General features: G+C 44.4%; 1 protein-coding gene across 27 annotated transcripts in view; it reads left to right on the top strand.

Moving 5' to 3' along the window:
* The window catches only part of KIAA1217 (KIAA1217 ortholog), a 498,057-nt gene extending 480,796 nt beyond the window's left edge, over nt 1–17,261 (top strand). For 11 of the 27 annotated variants that reach the window (XM_017535540.2, XM_017535542.2, XM_017535543.2 and 8 more), the window contains 8 exons: nt 1,600–1,763; nt 2,815–2,982; nt 6,799–6,918; nt 11,964–11,999; nt 12,151–12,228; nt 12,341–13,939; nt 14,437–14,559; nt 15,284–17,261. In XM_017535540.2, the coding sequence (XP_017391029.1) occupies nt 1,600–1,763; nt 2,815–2,982; nt 6,799–6,918; nt 11,964–11,999; nt 12,151–12,228; nt 12,341–13,939; nt 14,437–14,559; nt 15,284–15,781 (2,786 nt within the window). In that variant the 3' untranslated portion in view covers nt 15,782–17,261. Of the gene's footprint in view, nt 1–1,599; nt 1,764–2,814; nt 2,983–6,798; nt 6,919–11,963; nt 12,000–12,150; nt 12,229–12,340; nt 13,940–14,436 lie in introns of all 27 variants that reach the window. The other 16 variants (XM_017535541.2, XM_017535545.2, XM_017535554.2 and 13 more) reach the window with 13 other exon arrangements.
* The last annotated feature ends 5,557 nt before the right edge of the window (nt 17,262–22,818 follow it).

The raw sequence follows: 22,818 nt of genomic DNA, 5'->3' as shown, positions 1-22,818 counted from the left end.
GGGTTTCTCCATGTTGTTCAGGTTAGTCTCAAACTCCTGACCTCAGGCGATCCATCTGCCTCGGCCTCCCAAAGTGCTAGGATTACAGGCATGAGCCACGCCTGGCCTGTTTTTTTGTTTTTTAATGCATCTCTGACGTGGTCTCAGAAAGAGTCCAGTGATGGATAGGCTACCAGAAATGTGTATGGGTAGCGTCTGTGACTTGTAAACATTGGTTTCTGTCATCTTAATTTGTCATAGAATTATCATTTTTAATGTATTTTTGTTTATTAATGAGGCAAACTTCTAAGCATAGAGTTTTAAATACCATTTTTATTTGCTCTTGTGTGAATTTTCTGACTGCTTGGATAATGAAGGAAGATGGATAGCCATCAAAAATTGATAAAGACCGGGCATGGTGGCTCACACCTATAATCCCAGGGCTTTAGGAGGCCAACACAGGAGGAATCACTTGAGGCCAGGACTTCAAGAGCAGCCTGGAGTGAGACCCCATCTTTACAAAAGTTAAAGAATCACCAGGGCATGGTGGCGCACACCTTCAGTTTCAGCTACTCCGAGCTGCGGCAGGAAGATCGCTCTTGCCCAGGAGTTTGAGGCCGAAGTGAGCCGTGATGGCGTCACTGCACTTTAGCCTGAGTGAAGGAGCAATACCCTGTCTCAAAACAAAACAAAAAAAGGCCAGGTGCAGTGGCTCACACCTATAATCCCAGCACTTTGGGAGGCTGAGGCAGACAGATTACTTGATCCCAGGAGTTCAAGACTAGCCTGAGCAACATGGCAAAACCTCATCTCTACAAAAAACAACAACAACAAAAAGAAAATTAGCTAGGTTTTGTGGCGTATACCTGTAGTGCCAGCTACTAGGGAGGCTAAGGGGAGAGGATCACCTGAGCCCAGGAGGTTGAGGCTTCAGTGAGCCGTGATCACACCACTGAACTCCAGAGTGGGTGGCAGTGAGACTCTACCTAAAAAATTAATTTTTTTAAAATTTTAATTAAAAAAAATCAAATACACTTCCTCTCCAACTTTGTTCTTTGTTCTCATTTGCATCTCATTTTTCTCTGGCCCTCCCTAGGCCAGATTCTACTCTAACGTTGACCTCCAGCAGAAACCCCTCTTGCTGATACTATGTTTCAGTCGGAGGGATGAAGGCTTTGGAGGCCCAGCGGGGGGCTGTGGATTTGTCTTTGGGCTCCAATTTTTTTTTATCTTTCCAAGTAATACTCAACTTTTTTGCATAACAAGAATTTTATTTAATAATATTAATAATAGATAATACTTTACATAGCATTTACACTAAGCCAAGCTCACCATATAAGTCATTCAATCCTCATGACACCCTAAAGGAAAGGATATGTAATACCCATTTAACAGATGAGAAACTGAGATGGAGAGAGGTTTAGTAACTTGTGTTGGGTCTTTTTGGGATTTAAATCCGGTCAGTCGTTAGGGTTTATACATTTATACACTTAATCCTTGCTCTATGGAGAGAACAGAAAAATTTTAAATCAGATTGCATTAGGTTTGTAGCAATATACCAGACTTTCTAGATGTTTTCTTGAAAAAAGATTATTCTTGCGATGGTGCACTGTTTTCCAGAAGATTCTCCAAATTCAGAACGGGACTTGGAAAAGCTGGGGGGAAAGTCGCCCCCTCCTCCTCCCCCACCTCCTCGGCGAAGTTACCTGCCAGGATCGGGGCTCACCACCACGAGGTCAGGCGATGTGGTCTACACCGGCAGAAAGGAGAACATCACCGCTAAGGTCTGATAGGCCAAGCCCTGGTAAACTGGCCTCTGGGTTCAGATGATACCCTTAGACAAGGTTCTCTCTGTTAGAACATAAAAAGTAGTGAGGCAGAGAAGTAGCAACTCGGCCATACCAGATCCCCAGGAAGCACACAGATGGGAAAATGGCAGCCAGAGTGATCGGACTAGACCCAGACCATGAAGGAATTTATCCTTATTTGACTTTTACCTGCAACAATGTGAAAGGGAATCACAAGCTATTTCCCATGTGGGCATCCTAAGATTGGAAATGGGGGTAGAAGGGAGAAGCAAAGGAAAGGTTGTCTTCCAAAGGTAACTGCAGTGAGCCACACCGCTGCAGGAGTCTATACAGAAAGATGTTCAGTGAGCTTTAGATTCTACCTAATGAGCCAAGTGTTAGCTTTTATGTTAAATGTAAAACACAATTTCCAAGGTGATGGAGTATGGGCGGGCCCTTCATGAGAACTCTATTAGTCTGTTCTCATGATAGTTTATAAAGAAAAGAGGTTTAACTGACTCACACTTAGTTCCACATGGCTGGGGAGGCCTCACAATCATGGCGGAAGAGGAAGGAAGACCAGAGGGATTTCTTACATGGCAGTGGGCAAGAGAGAGTGTGTGCCAGGGAACTCTGCTTTATAAAACCATCAGATTTTGTGAGACTTGTTCACTACCACTAGAACAGCACAGGAAAGGCCTGCCCCTATGATTCAATTACCTTCCACCTGGTCCCTCCAATGACACATGGGAATTATAGGAACTATAATTTCAAATTCAAGATGAGATTTGGGTGGGGTCACAGCCAAACCATATCAAAGACACTGAATGGCGAGGAGTCACAGTAATTATTTAATTCACCAAAATGACAACTTATGCAAAGAAAAACCCAAACTAAATGAAAAGGGATAAAATAGCCTTTCAGCTATTTTTTCAGCTAAGATCTAGGAAGCCAGTGTTTGAGGCAGTGAGGGACCATGCGATCTGTTGCTTTTTTGCTAGCACTTAGGCGACATTAAGTCAATATGTGCGGTTTCAATCTCCCATAGGGAAGCAGTGAAGATGCGGGACCGAGCCCACAGACCAGAGCCATAAAATGTCCAGCAGAGGAGCCCGCTTCAGCCTGGACCTCATCCCCACCCCCTGTCACTACCTCCTCCTCAAAGGATGAGGAGGAAGAAGAAGAAGAAGGAGAAAAAATAATGGCAGAACTCCAGGTATGTGGATGAGGTGATTGACGTTGGCTCCCTGCCTTCTGCCTGGGTCTTTCCAGCCACAGCACTCTCAGATTTGTTAGTGACAGGGCCAGGGAAGTGCATGGACTGGGACCACAGAAGCTGTGTCTTCTGGCCTTGGCCTCTGCTTTCCCAAGATGGCAGTGAACAAGGCTCTCAGGATGCCTGTAAGATGTGCAAGGAATGACCATTTCACAAAACAACTCACGCTTTCCTAACCCTGGTTGGTAGGATTGACTTTCCTTTCTTTCCATCTTAAGAGATTCTGCTTCATTTCAAAAGCAAGTAAGATAAGGATTATAAACACCAGCCATTGTCCTGTGTGGATAAGGACAGACTGAAGCACACTTTGGGTGGGTTTTGTTCCTTCGCTTTACCACTTAGAACCACTGACCTTGGATCATGGACTCAAGGCCAATGACTGGCCTCCTGTGGTCCATACCAGGTCTCTGTTCAAGATCAATGTCATCTTTTCAGATATTCTGAAAAGCTGAATTAATTTGTTTTCCATTTTCCTTGGTCTATTTGAGAAATGATACTGTATTGGTTTTAGATATTTATTTTTTAACTATGACATAGTCCAGTCATAGGATGAAGAATGGGGTGCCAAGGCCATGCCCAAAACTGATCCCATAGTCCCATCATAGATGTGACTCTACCCCAGGTCTGTGTCCTGAGACCTTGTCTCACCAGAGACATGGACACAATTCCTAGAACAAACTTTGTGGAGAGTATTTTATTTGACTCGTTGCATTTTATAGGATTTTTCTGTCGATCAAACAGTTGGAACACCAGCACCTTGTGGCTGGAAAACGTGTTACCTTTTTACCAACGTACCAATGGCTTTGTGCCAACCTGTAAATTTTCCTTTTTTCTTTGGAGGAGGGAGAACTTTCAATCCATATTACTTTTACTGTACTTGTCCTTCTCTGGTTTCCATGGTAATAACTGCCAAAATTGAGCTGCCTGGATTTCGCAGGGAAAACAGATCAGTGACATGTGTGAGCCCTTTCACACCTCACTAAAACTCAGACTAGCCTTGGACATCCCCACAACCAATCAGGCTACTTGCAGGTTTTTAGAAGGCTTGGATAATCTTCTTCATAGGAACCACAGATTTATAAAGCTGGTATCTTTTAGGCTTGTGGATAAATGTTTACGCCTCTCTAAGACAAATACTAAATGTGTTGTAGCCACTTACAGCTCACCACTGAGGGACACTTTTCTCCATTGAAGCCTAAATACCTGATGCTTTCTTTGACCACTTTACAAACATTGGCATATCTAGCTTCTTGCCATATTCTTGGTGGTTAGATAATAATAGGGTGGCCTGGCACAGTGGCTCACGCCTGTAATCCCAGCACTGTGAGAGGCTGAGGCGGGTAGATCACCTGAGGTCAGGAGTTCGAGACCAGCCTGGCCAACATGGTGAAACCTCATCTCTACTAAAAATACAAAAATTAGCCAGATATCATGGTGGGTGCCTATAGCCCCAGCTACTCAGGTGACTGAGAGAGGAGAATCGCTTGAACCCAAGAGGCAGAGGTTGCAGTGAGCTGAGATCGCGCTGCTACACTCCAGCCTGGGCAACAAGAGCAAAACTCTGTCTCAAAAAAAAAAAAAGAGTAGTGAATGAAGTGCTCTAATCTTAACTTAACCGAAACCTACTAGCCCTCTGGCTGGGATGACACCCAGCCTGCTGCATCAGCAAGCCGGTCAGTGCCAGTGGCCACAAGTGATTCCCCTGTTTCTGCACCTTCTCAAGGCAGGACAAGGAGCAGCTGTGGCTCTTCTAAGGACAGTTGTAGAACCACTTCCGGTGCTCCACATCGCCAGGCATCAGAAGAAAACATAGGCTCTGAAATAGAAGGCCTAATATCCTAAAGAAAATGGCAATTGGCATTTGTAAGCAGCGCTCTAAGCAAGTGGATAAACCAAACACATCCAGGCCAAACCAGGACTGGAGTGACTAAGGAACAGCAAGGAGGCCAGGTGCAGCAGAGACATGGGAGCAAGCCGTCATGGAAAAAAAAGGCCAGAGAAAGCCCCTCATCAGCCACCTTCAGATTTTAGGACCAGTGCTGGAATGTTTACTGAAGGAGCTCATGCATTATTCTTTCTGCCTACAGAGATATCTCCAAATGACATTTGATATAAAGAAAACACTAGGCAATTATTTAGGATGATTCATTTAAATATGTGGTCTTTGCCCAGGTGCAGTGGCTCACACCTGCCACCTCAGCACTTTGGGAGGCCTAGGCAGGAGGATCGCTTGAGGTCAGCAGTTTGAGACCAGCCTGGCCAGCATGGTGAAACCCCGCCTCTACTAAAAATACAAAAAAATAAAAGTCAGCCAGGCGTGATGGTGGGTGCCTGTCATCTCAGCTGCCCAGGAGGCTGAGGCAGGAGAATTTCTTGAACCTAGGAAGCAGAGCTTGCAGTGAGCTGAGATCTCACCACTGTACTCCTGCCTGGGTGACAGGGCAAGACTCTGCCTCAAATAAATAAATAAATAAATAAGCAAGTAAGTAAGTGGTTTTTAATCCTACCTGCACATTAGATTTACTTCAGGAATTAGAAAAAAAAAATCCAAATCTCAGGGATTCTGATGTGTGTATTCTCTGAGTAGGGTCTGAATAGCAGTATTTTTTTTAACCTGGGTGATCTACAGCCTGGCTGAGAACCACTCACGTCCATAGGCTCGGGTCCCTGAGTTGCCCGTCTCTCCTTCTCTCATGATCATGTCATCTGGACATTGCCCCCATGCCTGCTTCCTTTTTAGCCCCATAGACACAGGCTGCGTCTATACTTTCTCCCTTTGTCTGACAACTGGCCTCCCTGACTTATGTTCACAAGAGCCAACTGTTGGCTCTTATAATTGGTTTTCAGAGTCAAATCTGTAGGGTTCAGGCAGCTCCTAGGCCACTTGGAATGACATCGTTGCTTAAAAGCATCACTTTATTCTAATGAGCTTCAGAACACCTCGGAGCACAGTAGTACCTGTTACTGTTTCAGAGTGGATTGGTAAAGAGTACTTTTATCGTAAGACTCAAAGGTTTAAAACACCTTGTGAGCTTTTTTCCTATAATTTCAATAAAGATCATTTTAAAAATGAGGAAGAAAAAAGAAAGAGATTTTTGTTTTATTTACATATTGAGCATTTTTAAAAGGTCATAGCAAGAAGCCCTCCTAAGCACCACTTAGGTTCACTGCAGATAGGCGGAAAAGGTAGTAATGTCTGTTTTACCCTGGCATTCCCCAAGAAAGGAAGGCAGCTGGCCAGGTACAGTGGCTCACGCCTATAATCCCAGCACTTTGGGAGGCCGAGGCGGGTGAATCACAAGGTCAGGAGATCTAGAGCATCCTGCTAACACGGTGAAACCCCGACTCTACTGAAAATACAAAAAATTAGCCAGGCATGGTGGCGGGTGCCTATAGTCCTAGCTACTTGGGAGGCTGAGGCAGGAGAATCACTTGAACCCAGGAAGCAGAGGTTGTAGTCAGCCAAGATTGCATCACTGCACTCCAGCCTGGTGACAGAATGAGACTCTGTTTAAAAATTAAAAAAGAAAGAAAGGAGGAAAGGAAGGCAGTCTTTGCCCTGGGCTCAGCCTCCAAGCCAGCTTTGCTGACATAAGAGCACTTGGGGAGTAGGATTTCAGGATGCAGCCTCCCTGGCCTAAACCTGCGTGCAGGACCCGGGCTGGAGTCCCATGCCTCTGGTTGTTCCCTGCCTGTTTTCTTCCATTCTCTTAGCACACTTGGATCACTGTTAACCTCAGTATTTTAATTCCTTAGGCATTCCAGAAGTGTTCCTTTATGGATGTAAATTCAAACAGTCATGCTGAGCCATCCCGGGCTGACAATCATGTTAAAGACGCTAGGTCGGGCGCCACAGTGCCACCCAAGGAGAAGAAGGTAACGTGGCAACTGCACTTTTGCCACACCATTGGTCACTCCTTCCTTCCTTGCTCTGACACTAACACGGCTCTTGTACTCGACCTTTGTCCCCTCTGTCTTTTTTCTCTGTCTATTTTTAACTATTGGAGACATAGGCATAGGTTATAATCAGAGATATCTTGCTCAGGTTTTCAGAGCAAACACTGTGTACCAGCCCACAGCATACAATAGCACATACAGAATTTAGACACTGTCTTTCCAAATTAAGAAGTATACACCTTTCAGTACTTTCTAGAGCAACTCTAGACAGAAATATATGGAAACAGCAACGAAGTATTTAGGAGTTTTTCTAATTCGTAACTTCCTTTGGGCAAAAAAGTAAAACAACTATCTATGTTAAAAATAGGTAAAAATCGGCCGAATGTGATGGCTTACCCCTGTAATCCCAGCATTTTGGGAGGTCCAGGCAGGTGGATAACCTGAGGTCAGGAGTTCAAGACCAGCCTTGCCAACATGGTGAAACCCTCTCTCTACTTTAAGTATGAAAAATTAGCCTACTCTGGTGCGGTGGTCCATTACTTGGGAGGCTGAGGCAGGAGAATCACTTGAACCCACAAGGCGGAGGTTGCAGTGAGCCAAGATCGCACTACTGCACTCCAACCTGGGCAATAAAAGTGAAACTCTGTGTCAAAAAATATATATATATTGGTAGAAACCTTTGATTTGGGGAAGCAAATGCATGGTAGAAAGTGTCTGCCACCACGCACAGGTGTATGTAACTTCATGGAAACATACAAATGTGTATTTGCACAAACATCTAAGGATGCCAAACAGAATTTTTGCTAAGTATTATCCATTTTTAAAGTGTACCTTCCAAAGTAGTAAATTCAGTATAGTTTTAGTGTTAAAATATATGTGTGGCTTCAAAACAGATGTCCAGGCTCTGAAACAAAGTCTGCTGACATTGTATAAGTACTCTGGGAAATGGCCCTAGCCTGAATGTTTGAAGTGAAACTTTAAATTGCATCTAGAACATTTATGATTTTTAGATATAGAGACATCTTAGTTGAATTAAGCCTCCATCTCAATTTCAGGATAAAAAGCTTGCAATGACCAATTCAAGTCCTAACATTTTTCTCCAGGGACTTATCTTTCAGATTTCAAAGATTCTAGCTTCCCTTAAATAAAGTCTAACAAATCAGATACAAGACAGCCCAAAATAGCTACTCCAGATGGGTACCTCGGTCCACGTGTGACAGCTCAAGGAGGTAGATGTAGTATCACAAAATTGAAAGGTTATTCTAATACAGCCATTCCAGAGACACAGTTTTGGGCTCATAGCTCACAGCCGAGAGGCCTTGCCAAAGAGGCCAATCCTAGGTCATAGTCACCGTGGCATCCTTGTATAAACTGTCTGCCACATAAACTGACGTATGACACCATTAACAGGGAGAAGAGAATCTCGCTCTATACCAAGGGGGGTTATTGTTGATAAATCTTTCTCATGAAGAAAACCTGGCTAGGTGTGGTGGCTCACACCTGTAATCCCAGCACTTCGAGAGGCCAAGATGGGAAAATCACTTGAGGCCAGGAGTTCAAGACCAGCCTGGACAATATAGTGAGACCTGTCTCTATTTAAAAAAAGAAAGAAAGAAAAAACCTACTACTTTGAACTGAACCCATGAAACCATGTTGGAAATATATTCTTTTTTTCAGTATGTGGAATTTCTTTATGAGGGCTTATTGAAACCAACTCATGGAAGACCTAGTGTAGCATGTTATACTTGAGCTAATGTGACCATTTCTGTCTAGAACACTGACTGAGAACCTGGAATTTCTCAAAGATCCCTCTGGAGACCATTACTGTCTCATTGTAGAATTTTTCTTTATTTTTTTAATTGAGACTGAGTCTCACTCTCTCACCCAGGCTGGAGTGCAGTGGTGTGATCTCAGTTCACTGCAACCTCCACCTCCCAAGATCAAGCGGTTCTCACACCTTAGCCTCCTGAGTAGCTGGGACTACAGGCATGCGCCACCACATCCGGCTATTTTTTTTTATATTTTTAGTAGAAATGGGGTTTCACCTTGTTGGCCAGGCTGGTCTTAAACTCCTTACCTCAGGTGATCACCAGCCTCAGCCTCCCAAACTGCTGAGATTACAAGCATGAGCCATCGCACATTTCTAATTGGCTAAAAAGTAGCATGAGATTTCTTGCCCCATAATTAGATATTCATATCCCATTGGTTTCATTTATCTCAATCGAGCATCCATTGGCTAATAAGCAGGTCTTTATTGAATGCCCAACACTGGGTTTAGTCACAGTTGCTTATTCTGGATAATTAATCTCAGTGATGAACCTACTTCAGAATGACCACAAGTATCAGACTTCTCTTATCCCCAATTTTTGGTCCTTATTAACCTCTTCCAGGGCTATGTACTTACCTTTCCATATATCAGATGTCTTCTTAAGCAATTTTTCTCCTGTCATCACCGAAACTCCAGCCTAGTTCTTCACTTGCATGCAATTTTCCTGTAACCCTGTCTCTTGTTTTGGTTTATCGTTCATATGTCTATTGAGTGCGTTTCCAATTGTCTTCATAATCCAAGTCTCAGGGCCTGTAAATACATGTTAAAGAGATGTAATTACCTTTCACACAGAGTCTTGACCATCTAAGACTAAGAAATCATTGTGAGTTTACATGACAATTATAACCAAGTTTATGCACTTGCTTTAATATATTCAGTTTTTTCTAGCCCAGTGATAAAAAGTATAGGTCGTGTGAAACCCAAACTTCACATTTTTATCCTAGTGACTTTCTATTGGAGCATTTGTGCTACTACTCAATTTTAAAATACATATATTACAGAGGGGACTTTTGAAAAAAAATTTTTTTTGAGACCAAGTCTCGCTCTGTCACTCAGGATGGAGTACAGTGGTACGATCTCAGCTCACTGCAACCTCCGCCTCCTGGATTCAAGTGATTCTCCTGCATCAGCCTCCTGAGTGGCTGGTAGAGACGGGATTTCACCATGTTGGTCAGGCTGGTCTCAAATTCCTGACCTCGTGATACTCCTGCCTCAGCCTCCCAAAGTGCTGGGATTACAGGCGTCAGCCACCACACTTAGCCTAAAATATTTAATGATGGGAATGGCATGGGCCATGACCAACCAGAACAGACACTAGCCCTAAACCCTAGTAAATGGACCCCCAAAACATCAGCCACGCATGTGTCTTTAGATCACAAGCCAATTCCATCCATGATTTAATGGGCAAGTTCCCATTTGGGTCCTAGCATGATATGCTGACTCCATATTTGGAGTTGCAACCTTAGGCTGAAACCTTATTTTTAATTTTTTTTTAATTTTTACTCATATATATTTTTATAGTCTTGCTCTTGTTCTGTCGCCCTGGAGGCTAAAGGGCAGTGACATCATCTCAGCTCACTGCAACTTCTGCCTCCCGTGTTAAAGCGATTCTCCTGCCTCAGCTTCCCACATAGTTGGGATTATAGGCGCCTGCCACCATGCCCAGCTAATTTTTGTATTTTCAGTAGAGATGGGGTTTCACCATGTTGACCAGGCTGGTCCCGAATTTCTGACCTCAAGTGATCCACCCACCTTGGCCTCCCAAAGTGCTGGAATTACAGGCGTGAGCCACTGCGCCCAGCCTATTTTTATTTTTTATGTTTGTGTGTATGTGATAGAGTCTTTGCTGTGTTGCCCAGGCGGGTCTCAAACCCCTGGACTCAAGCAATCCTCCCGCCTCAGCCTCCCCAGTAGCTGGGATTACAGGAAGCTCATTTATTTTTCTTAAGACCTTTCACTTGACATAGTCATTGTATCATATTTTGAATTTAAAATCCCACAGAAGAAGTCATGTAGTTCCACTGTAGCAGCTGAATCATTGCTCTTGTCTGGGGCCTTCCTGGGGAGCAAGCAGAAGTAAAACAGGCGGTATCTGGTGGCTCCTATACCTTGTATTTTGCACAATATTTCCGAGGGATTAATACTGACTGCGTTGTTTGTGTGTCATTCCTTGGGTGTGTATGAACAGTCTTTCCATTCTTAACCAAGGTCATAGAGTTGCTCTGGGTTGACTTTGGCTGGGTCCAGGTATTCCTGCTTTGTGTTGACATTACTTTAACCAAACAACCTTCATGGGAATTGTGCTCCGTCCTTCTGTAAACAACCACCTCAGCAAGAAGAAAGGGCAGCAGTGCCTTGGAACGGACAAGGCTTCACTAGTGTTAGTGTTATGTCAGGGCCTGAAGCTACTAATACACCCTGGGAAAGGCCAGGCTTCCAAATGAAGCACTTTGAATACCTGGGTCCTCACCACTGGGTCCTTCAGTTCTGAATCTTGGTGAGACCCTGAGAAATGTATCTTCACTCTACACTGGAAAATATAGAGAATGAAAGCTGAGTCGTGATGTCACCATCACCAATTTAACCTCAAATGCCTGCTTTGTGAATGTTTAGGTTATATTGTAACAGCATGATCAATATGAATTTAGGTTATGTTGTAACAGCATGATCAATATGAATTTGGACTTGGTCATCTTGGCCATAAGGAGTGTGAAAGTGATTTTGATACTTTGACACCTGCAGTACAAACTGCAAGGACATTTCAGTCTGTCATTTGATCACGAGAAAATGATGTTTTTCATCCCCAAATGCCAAACCCAACCAAAGGAGATGTCTTTATAGGACAATCTTCATGCTGGAAGCAGAGAGAGGACTAGCTGTAAGAGAAACTAAACTTCTCCTGGGCTTCTTTCTAAGTTTATAGGCAAAAACACCGAGGCCAGAGCAGTACAGTGACTTATCTAAAGTAACACAGTTTAGTGACAGATCCGGATTAGAATCGAAACTTTCTGCCAGCCCCTACGTTGCGCTTTTCATAATCTTTCAGGTTTTAGATTCTGCTGAGCTGACGATCTGAGGTGGAAAGAGGACATGTTGGCGGCGACTCTGCCCCTTTATTCTCTTTGCTGCTCCCCCACAACATTCTAAATGCTTGAAATATTTTGCTAATTGAGATTTTCATCTTGTGCAAACACAGGGCATTTTTGGCAGCTGGAGAACAAAGCAATCCAAGGTAAACAGCTCTAGGTTTTGGATTGGTGTGTAACAAATATGCGTGGCCCGCATGTCTTGGAAATGTAATTAAAGGAACGATTTAGTTATAGTCCAACTTTTGGGGGAGGATGTGGTTTTGTGGAGTAACATGTCCTACACTATTCTACCAGAATTTGGAATTTTTCCACGAAGATGTACGGAAATCTGATGTTGAATATGAAAATGGCCCCCAAATGGAATTCCGAAAGGTGAGTTCGGCAGATCTGTGTTCCAACCGATGCCATGCACATTAATTACCTGCCTCTGCAGATCCATTGCTGATTAATGTGTGTGGTTTCCCTCCTCCATTCTCCCTCTCAGGTTACCACAGGGGCTCTAAGACCTAGTGACCCTCCTAAGTGGGAAAGAGGAATGGAGAATAGTATTTCTGATGCATCAAGAACATCCGAATATAAAACTGAGATCATCATGAAGGAAAATTCCATATCCAATGCGAGTTTACTCAGAGACAGTAGAAACTATTCCCAGAAAAGCATGCCTAAGGTCAATTTCAGTTTCTCTGGCATTAGTTCATTAGAGGATGAAATAAACAAAGGGTCTAAAGTCTCAGGACTGCAGTACTCCATACCTGACATCGAGAACCAGAAGCTGAATTATGGAAAGGCAAAGGAGGTGGAAAAGCAAACCACAGATGCCTGTCACATTTCCTCGCCCACTAGATTAACAGAATTGAGTGGGCATGATTTTAAAACAGAAGATCAAGAGGTTGTCATGACAGATTTTGGCCAAGCTGTTCTAAGATTCAAGGGGCCAAGGCATGCTAACCTGAACCCTCATGAGGATGGAGAATCAAGTCCAAGTTCTCCCACTGAAGAAAATGCAGCCACTGACAATATTGCCTTCATGATTACCAAAACCACTGTCCAGGTTCTTTCCAGTGGGGAGGTGCATGATATCGTTAGCCAAAAGGGAGAAGACATACAGACGGTTAATATCGATGCCAGAAAAGAGATGACCCCTCCACAAGAAGGGACTGACCATGAGGAGCCAGTTGTGTGCCTGGACAAGAAACCAGTAATCATCATTTTTGACGAGCCCATGGACATCCGGTCTGCATATAAAAGACTTTCAACTATCTTTGAGGAATGTGATGAGGAATTAGAGAGAATGATGATGGAGGAAAAGATAGAGGAGGAGGAAGAGGAGGAAAATGGAGATCCTGTAGTCCAGAATAATAAGAGTTCACAGATGTCTCCTAAGAAGGTTGGCCCAGGCAATCTTAGAACAGGACAGCAGGTGGAAACGAAGTCACAGCCACACTCCTTGGCCACAGAGACCAGAATCCCAGGAGGACAGGATATGAACAGAACGGAGCTGAACAAGTTCAGCTATGCGGATTCTCCAAATTCAGAATGCAAGGGTGACGACGTGACTGATGACCAGTTTGAAAGCCCCAAGAAAAAGTTTAAATTCAAATTCCCTAAGAAGCAGCTCGCCGCTCTCACTCAAGCCATTCGCACGGGAACTAAAACAGGGAAGAAGACTTTGCAAGTGGTAGTCTATGAAGAAGAGGAAGAGGACGGCACCCTGAAACAGCACAAAGAAGCCAAGCGCTTCGAAATCACTAGTTCTCAACCTGAAGACACCCCTAAAAACATGATGAGGAGGCCAGAGCAGCCCAGCATTGAGAGTACATCTCAGATTTCAAGAACTGATGAAATTAGAAAAAATACCTACAGAACGTTGGACAGCCTGGAGCAGACCATTAAACAGCTCGAAAATACAATCAGTGAAATGAGCCCCAAAGCCCTAGTTGACACCTCATGTTCTTCCAACAGAGATTCTGTTGCAAGTTCATCCCACATAGCCCAAGAGGCCTCTCCCCGACCCTTGCTAGTTCCGGACGAAGTCCCCACTGCCCTAGAGCCCCCTACGTCGATACCTTCAGCTTCACGTAAGGTATCTTGGTCTGCTGGAAAATGAAAAGACCCAGCTGCTTTCTTAAATCTGCCATAATCACCATTAGCAAAAGGTGTCTTGTGACTTAATTGCTTTCTTTCAGGTGGCTTTTTTTTTTGTCTGTTCACCATGAAACCCTTCTTTCATACTTTCTCCCTCACCTTCAAAACAACAACAACTAGGTGTCTAACAGCTAATCGATTCTGTTTTTGCCTCTGTTGCTGACTGGTGTTGGGTAAACACGAGGCTGCTGGGTCAGCCATGTGCTGTTGAAATGATTGCTCTGATACTCACATTAAAATCCGTTTGATCAGTAGTGAGCAGTTGATTCTGTTTGATTCTTCTGATTAACCCCAGTTGGTGTCTCCTAGATCTGTCCTGCATGTAGGGCTGTGGCTTCTCACCTTGAGCTTCTCTGCACATAGTGGGGCAGCCTTACGGATGACCTACTCACGTGCTTCTCTTTCTCTTCCCCCTCTCGCTGGTCCTTCCCACAGGGCTCCAGCGGGGCCCCACAGACGAGCAGGATGCCCATCCCCATGAGTACCAAGAACAGACCTGGAACCCTGGACAAACCCGGCAAGCAGTCCAAACTGCAGGATCCCCGCCAATATCGTCAGGTAGTTTTACCTTAAACCCAATTTTGGATGGACACTGTTTCAGTTAAGAAGCAAGTCACTGACTTAGTTTATACCAAATATTGTGCTTTCTTTGTAAGATAACGGTTTACATAGACATCCTGGATCTGGGGGCATGAAGAAAGTCTAAAAAAGCCTTTGTTAAACTTTTTCACCACACTTTTGCATGCTTGCAATAAAACATCTTTTACTTTGTGACTCCAAACTCCAAAATTTTAACTGTTAACACACAATGCCAGACCAGGTGGCTTTTCTTTGGTGAATGTAATGTTTCATCAGAACACCTCGGGAAGCAGAGACAAACCAACCTGTGGTTGAACTGCCCTTAACGTCACCACTAACGTCTGTGTTGACTGTATTGCGTTAGAAGCACATTAACGCTCCATCACAAGGCCCGACCCCCACCCCAGTAATTATCCAGACGCATGGCCCACCTGGCACATGGGAAATGGTAGCACTGGAATGACGGAACTCCTCTCACAAATGCGTTCTTCCTTTCCTCCTTTTCTGTCCATCCTTTGCTTTGTACGTGGGGGGTTTCTACCAGGTCCAGTAGAGCACAACAAGACTTAGCTCAGGCCTTGAACTGTGTTTGGTTGGTTTTCTTTGATTGAATTGTTCTCAGAAGGGCTGTGTTGCCAGGCCCTGTGGGTTGATCATGTGACCACCTTTCTGACAAAATGTCTCCCGCCATCTTTATTTGCAGGCTAATGGAAGTGCTAAGAAATCTGGTGGGGACTTTAAGCCTACTTCCCCCTCCTTACCTGCTTCTAAGATTCCAGCCCTTTCTCCCAGCTCTGGGAAAAGCAGTTCTCTGCCCTCTTCTAGTGGTGACAGCTCTAACCTCCCCAATCCGCCTGCTACTAAACCATCGATTGCTTCTAACCCTCTCAGCCCCCAAACAGGACCACCTGCTCACTCAGCCTCCCTCATCCCTTCTGTCTCTAATGGCTCTTTGAAGTTTCAGAGCCTCACTCACACAGGTAAAGGTCACCATCTTTCATTCTCACTGCAGAGTCAAAACGGCCGAGCACCCCCTCCTCTGTCATTCTCCTCCTCCCCTCCTTCCCCTGCCTCCTCCGTCTCACTGACTCAAGGTGCCAAGGGCACCAGGACCATCCATGCTCCCAGCCTCACCAGCTACAAGGCACAGAACGGAAGTTCAAGCAAAGCCACCCCATCCACAGCAAAAGAAACCTCTTAAAGGTCAAATCCTGTTAGGCACAAGTCGGAGTTACATTAAAAAAATAAAATAACCATCTACAACAACTGTTTTCACAAGAGAATGTAACATATTGCTGTATCGTTTGAGGCTTAATGCTAAGTATGTGCTAAATACTGGATAAATAGATTTCAGCAAAGCTCGTTTGTTTTGTTTTTATCTAGTCGCTATAGTGTTAACTGTCTATACTCAATACCTATAAAATGCGGTAAGCATGTGTTACAAAAAGAGGTTGTGTTGGGAGAGAAAGGTGCGTGTGAGACAGAAGAATTGTCTTAAGCATATAAAACATGTATGATTCCAGAATTTTAGTATGTTTTGTATAAAACTATTTTTCATTACGGAGACTAGAAGTGAACAGAGAACTACACAAGTGTGACTATACAAATTGTAAAACAGATACTATAATATTTCCTTTTATTTTAGTGTTATTTAGCTTTATTACAGATTTCTATTTTTGTCAAAACTTCATGGTTCCTTTCAAGATCTTTTTTGCCAAAACATTTTGATACTGTAGCATTGTACATTTGAAAGTAGTGTGCTAGACTATAAAACCAATGAACTTCTACACAAGCCGTACAGACAGGCATGTGTAGAAGGCAATTTATCAAACCTATTGCACTGCCATGAAAAGTATGTATAATGATTTGCTAGCCCAAGCAAGCTAGTTTTCTTTGCTTGCTTCTTTTCTTTCTTTCTTCCTTCCTTTCTTTCTTCTTTCTTTTTTAACATATTGCGATTCTCTAGTTGTTTTCTTTGCAGTATCTAACCCCTTCTTTTGTTTTCTGAGACCTGGTAAGCCACGCTATTGCATTGTGGATTTTAAAATGTACACTTCTGTACGGTTCTGTAAACCGAAAAACTTTTGTAAATATATAAATAGACATTAAAATACTGTATGTGACAGCACATAGAGTAGTTTTCCCACACCAAAGTTAATTTTTATGCATGCTTTAAAAGTATATATTGGGACGGGCAGAAATGGACATATCCATACATTTTTAAAAAGCAACAAGTTTGCACAGCTAGAGTGTTTTTGTAAATAAATGTATTTGTATAACACAGTCATGTAATATACAGAACTATAAGCAGAGACTTTGCAAAACTAAATAAAGGGCTGCATGCTTATTTTTTGTACCTTGTCACTATAACTACTTCCTAGTCAGAACAAAATGTTACTGTTACCGAGTTTGTAACCACATCCACTCAGAGGACACTACTTTTCCGCAAGCTCTGGGGTGACTAATGATGAGTTCCTAATAAATTAATTGCAAGTGTGGTGCCTTGGATGTGACCTGTTGGCTCTCTCTCTTCTCTGTGGCTTATCAAGGTATGGATGACAGAAAGCAAACCTGGATACAGAGTTTCCACCCTCAGTTCCTGGAGGGGCTCTTATTATTTTCTGTCTCTTTTTTAAGAAAACATCCAGTAGAATTAAAGTGGAAATAAAATGTCTTTATCACTTGGCTTTTTTTTGAGTCCTTAACCTAAAAATATATTGTTGGCCTAGAGGGAAATATGCTAACATTACACCATATATTTTCATTTTTTAAAATGGGAAGAAGCAAGGCACAGTGTCTCATGTGTGTAATCTTAGCACTTTGGAAAGCTGAGGCAGGAGGATCACTTTTGAGGCCAGGAGTTCCAGACCAGCCGGGGCAATATAGTGAGACCCCATCCCTACAAAAAAAAAAAAAATTTAAAGTTAGGTAGGCATGGTGGTGTGTCCCTGTAGTTAGGAGGCTGAGGTGGGAGGATGGCTTGAGCTTGGGAGGTAGAGGCTGCAGTGAGCTATGATCACACCACTGTACTCCAGCCCAGGTGACAGACCAAGACCCTGTCTCAAAAAAAAAAAAAAAAAGGAAACTTAGTGAAAATAACACCAGGATTATAAATTAACCCCAGGAACAAGCTCAGGAAACTACTAGCATTTTTCACCTCCAAAATGTTTCATTTGGTGATTTGATGTAAAAAGCAAATATTCTTGGAACTCAATTTTTCAGTGTCCCTGAGTTTCAGGCTTAGTTATTTCAGGATGCCTTTACCAGAAATATTCATATCTCTGCTCATTATGTTAATGGCAGTCACGTGTTTCAGATAGCACTTAGGGAAGAATTGAGGGTCCAACATTTCAATCATGTCCTATAATCATCTTCATGACATTATATTTGTTTATATGTAAATATATCTCATAGCTAGCTACTTCATGCCAATTTATTTGCTTCTGTTTATGGACAAGCTGAAAATTCTTTATAAGCAGCAAAAGAGTAGATAGTGGGCTCACTTTTTCAGTGTAGCTTCTGACTTCCCAGAGCTCTGGCAAGGTCCCAGAGGTGATGGTAATTTCAGCCAATGTCATGAAGGATAGAACATTTCACCAGGTAAGGGAAGACTCCACACAGATCCATCCACTGCCCTAAGATCTGGCCCAGTGCTGCGTGCCTCTTCAGGAAACTGGAGGAGAAACTAGCAGAATTGGAGAAACCAAAGTCAGGTGTGCAAAGACTTCCTAACAGCACAGACCCAGAAGATGCCTGTCTAAATTAGTGCAATATAGCTGCTGCCTCGGTGCCCATTTTTAGGCCTGATCTAAGTTGTTTGAAACCCTGTTGTACCCCACCCTTTCTGGCCTCATTAAAACCTCCCCTCCCTTTGTGGTTGTTTGAAAAATACAGCCCAGGCTCCTTCCTCATCTCACCGACCGAAAACGCAACGTGTCCCACAGCTGCGGGCCCGTGGTAAAACCTGATGAGTAACAACAGAGTCGTGTTAATAAGTTTCCCCTGCTCACGTGTTTTCTTGAAACTAACCAATCCACAACCCCCATGGGAAAGCCTAAGGGGTAACGCCCCTAGACCCTGATAAAAGCATAGCCCCAGAAGCGCGGTGGTTCTCACAGGCTCCCCACCTGCTGGTTGAGCTCTGCTACCTCCAGACCTCCCATGGCTCCTACAGGTCCCCCTACCTTCTCCGGAATCTGTGAGTAAGAGATTTCTTCTGTTTCATGCATTTTGGTTTTACCTCCTCGCTGTGCTTTACCCGACCAACACATACAAGCCTAACTACACCCCACCCCGTCAGCGCTTCTCTAAAGAGGGGCTATCCCGGCTTATGGCCACTGTCGACAGGGAAACCTCAAGACCACATTAGAAAGAAACTGAAAAATGACAAAACGCCTTGGTTCTTTTAATATCTACAGTGGAAGACGTTAGGTAGGATGAGCTGAGCACTTGGGTTTTTAGAGCTTGTTAAGCTACATTTAACATACACCCTCAAGAGAGCCTCTCTCTCTCTTCCCCACCTCCCCACTTTCAAGACGCAAGGTCTTGCTCTGTCCCCCAGGCTGGAATGCAGTGGTACAACCACACCTCACTGCAGCCTCAAACTCCGGGGCCCAAGCTATCCTCTTGCCTCAGCCTCTGGAGTGGCTGGGATTATAAGCATGTACCATCACACCCACCTATCTTTTAAGTTCACCATTCACTTCATCCCTTCATCTAAAAAGATTCTTAGAAACAAACCATGCAGCCTCTTAGGTTCATTCAGCAATCTATCAGTCCATGCATCCAGCCCTCACTGAGCATCTTCTGCACACAGGGAGGGCGGGATGGGGAGGGCATGCGGCCATGACATTAGGGCTGCTTTCTGGTTGTGCCACCTTCGGCATGTTTTGGCTTCTCCACCTGTTCACAGAGAATAATAACAGAACCTACTAAAAAGATCATTGGGCCGATTAAATACGATGTTTACAGAATTCTGAAGACAGCCTAACATACGGAGCACTCAAAGGGCTGGGCGTGGTGGCTCATGCCTATAATCCCAGCACTTTGGGAGGCCGAGGCGGGTGGATCACCTGAGGTCAGGAGTTTGAGACCAGCCTGGCCAACATGGTGGAACTCGTCTCTACTGATAATATAAAAAAATTAGCCAAACATGGTGGCGCACACCTGTAATCCCAGCTAATTCAGGAGGCTGAGACAGGAGAATCGCTTAAACCTGGGAGGCGGAGGTTGCAGTGAGCTGAGATTGCGCTGCTGCACTCCAGCCTGGGCAACAAGTGAGACTCCATCTCAAAAACAAAAAAAAAGTTAATGAGGATACTTATTACTGCTGCAGTGACCAATGGGACAGTGTTCTGCATCAGTCTCATTGTGGAAAGCATGGCACACATACCAGGGAGATCAAGTCACAGTTGGTGCAGGCGTGGGACAACGAGCAGTCCAGGCAGGCGGCTGCAAAAGTGCAGAGCAGCAGGCTTGTCTGGTGCTTCACGGAGCTGGTGGCACCTGGTGCTGACGGGTAAAACACAGAACTTCTAACAGTGTTACAGCGTTCTTAAAGAAGCTGGTTTTCTTTTAATGATACTTGTGGCTAGATTTTTTTCCAAAGTAAAACAGACATTTACACAGATGGAGAAAAGCCCAGGCCCTGGGAATCATGGCTCAGAATTGTGGTTCCTTTTGTGAAGTTCCATTTGCAGTCTTGGGAGAATGTGCTCCCAGGTCACCCCAACCCAGATTCCCCAGATGATGCTCTTTCCTGGGTTTGAGTGCCAGGAGCAAGACCCATGGGTAAGGAGGACACATCCACTGGGTGTTGAGAGCTGAGAGCAGGTCTGGCCACTTCCCTCCCCCACCCAGGCCAGATTCAAAGATAACCCTGGCCTCTTCCCGAATCCCCGACCTTATAACTCTAGCTAACATCCTCCCACTCCAAAGCTCAGTAAATACAAAGGCATTCTGAAGCAACCAGGAAATTTTTTGGAGGAAGTAGCAGAATGACAACTGCTTCAACTGAAAATTCAAAAGGTAATTCTGCAAAAATAACCAGGTGACGTTGTCCAGGGAAACATACCCCGGCACCAGGCAACCACTCATTCCTTGGTCTATGCTCCTAAGGAGGTAATGTCCAAATGAATAAAGTGACCCCAAAAGCACCTCTGAGAACAGAATTCCAGACCCTCCCAGGGTGCATTCCCTTCTAGCTCCAAGTCAGGTGCCCACCTTAGAAGCAAATGTTCACCCTGATGGACCCGGAAAGGTTAAACTATGCTCACCACTCCCTGCCCAGAAGGCATGAGAGTTCACAATGCGTGCCTTCGATTTGCACAAAATGCTTACTGTTTTAATTGCCCAACCTATGGGGTGGTCCTTAATCTTTGTGAACACATCAGCAATAACTGCCATCTGTGGCCTATTATGGGCTACATATAATGCTAAGGTGTTTTGCATCTATTGCCTTTTAATCCTGACAAACAATGAAAAAGTTCCTGTCATTTTTCCCTTCCTGCTTCACTGTAGAATGCTAAGAACAAGGAAGGGGGGACAAGTGCAGGATGCACCTCTGGGCACTCAGCCATTCTGCTTGCCTTGGGGGCGGCTCAGGTTGCCCTTTTGAAAGAAGGTGGCTTTAAGGCGGCGGCGGCGGCGGCGGTGGTGGGGGGGGAGGGTTCATTCCTGGATCAAACAAGCACAATGCAGAAAATTATCCATTTATAGAATTATTATATTGCAAATTTTGGTTGCTTCACTTTTAAAAGATGCATAGGTAGAGGCGCCCTCCACTCAAAGGGCTAACGTTCTCATCTAGTATTACTGTTGGAAAGGAGGTAAATCTGGATTGGAACCTGGGATCCTGACTCCTCTTCCCCTAAGCACCAGGTGGTTAACTACAACTCTAGGGGCCTGGGCTGGGACTGCAGAAAAATGGCTTCACCTGCTAGAAAGGCCAAACCACAGACAAGCCAAGACCAGCCCAGGTCCTACCCATCTCAGGCCCCGCCTCCTCCCGGCCCTGCCACGCCCCCCCAGACAATGCCTCTTCCTGCTGCCCCAACTAAGCCACGCCTCACTCTTCTGGTCACGCCCCACCCAAGCCTCACCACGCCCCTCCAGGCAATGCCTCATCCTGCTCCAGCTAAGCCACACCCCACCCTTGTGGCCACGCCCCTCGAGGCTTCACCATGCCCCTCCCACTGGTGCCTTGGGGAACTTGAGCAGCTGGAAACCCGGAGTAAGCCGCCCCCAAGAGCCCCCTAAAAGGGTTTACTCGAAGTTGGGCTTCTCAGCAGGGACTTGTGAGTAGGCACCTCAGCTTCTCAGAGTGAACCTTTGAAACTCAAGGATAAAAGTCTCAAATCCAGTGGATCCAAGCCCCCTTTTAATTACAAATGTTTTGTACCAGATGAAATTCATTATGACATCTCCTACCTACTCACCTAGTTTCAAAAATGAAATGCAATGCCCTAGTGATACTATAACAAAACTGTCATTATATCCATATCCTGCACGCAGCCATCAGCAGAATTTAGTAACACGTTCAGAAATGAGTTGTACCAGGTACTCGAACACTGAACTGGGCTGGTAATGTGACTTTGCCCAAATAGCAAATGGCTCTCTGTTTAAATCTTTCAACAAAGCAGAATATGTTTCTCCCTCACTTTATATGTTCTTGAAAAATTTCATTGCACATTTTTAGGCTGCAAAAGGGTTTAATGTAAAATAAAATTGGCCTCTAGGCAGCGTGCGGTGGCCCACGCAGATAATCCCAGCACTTTTGGAGGCTGAGGTGGGCAGATGACGAAGTTGGGAGATCGAGACCATCCTGGCTAACATGTGAAATACCATCTCTACTAAAAATAAAAAAAAAAATAGCCAGGCGTGGTGGTACACACCTGTAGTCCCAGCTACTCGAAGGCTGAGGCAGAAGAATTGCTTGAACCCGGGAGGCAGAGGTTGCAGTGAGCCGAGATTGTGCTACTGCACTCCAGCCTGGGAGATGGGGAGATTCTGTCTCAAAAAAAAAAAAAAAAAAAAAAACCCTCAGATAATTATAAGCAGGTTTTCCCTTATGCAGATGCCCAGTGGTACATGACCAGGTCATACTGGGGGTGGGGGACAGTTTTTCCTGAGCAGCTCACTGTAGGACATCCCAAATGAGTGTCCCTGACCCCTACACACTAAATGCCAGTTTTGCCTCCAACATTGGGACAACTAGAAAACTCCCCACAAATACCCGAA

The sequence above is a fragment of the Cebus imitator genome, unplaced genomic scaffold (assembly GCF_001604975.1).
Source record: "Cebus imitator isolate Cc_AM_T3 unplaced genomic scaffold, Cebus_imitator-1.0 Scaffold92, whole genome shotgun sequence".
NCBI classification, from domain to species: Eukaryota; Metazoa; Chordata; class Mammalia; order Primates; family Cebidae; genus Cebus; species Cebus imitator.
This window is presented reverse-complemented; position numbering and strand designations above follow the sequence as displayed.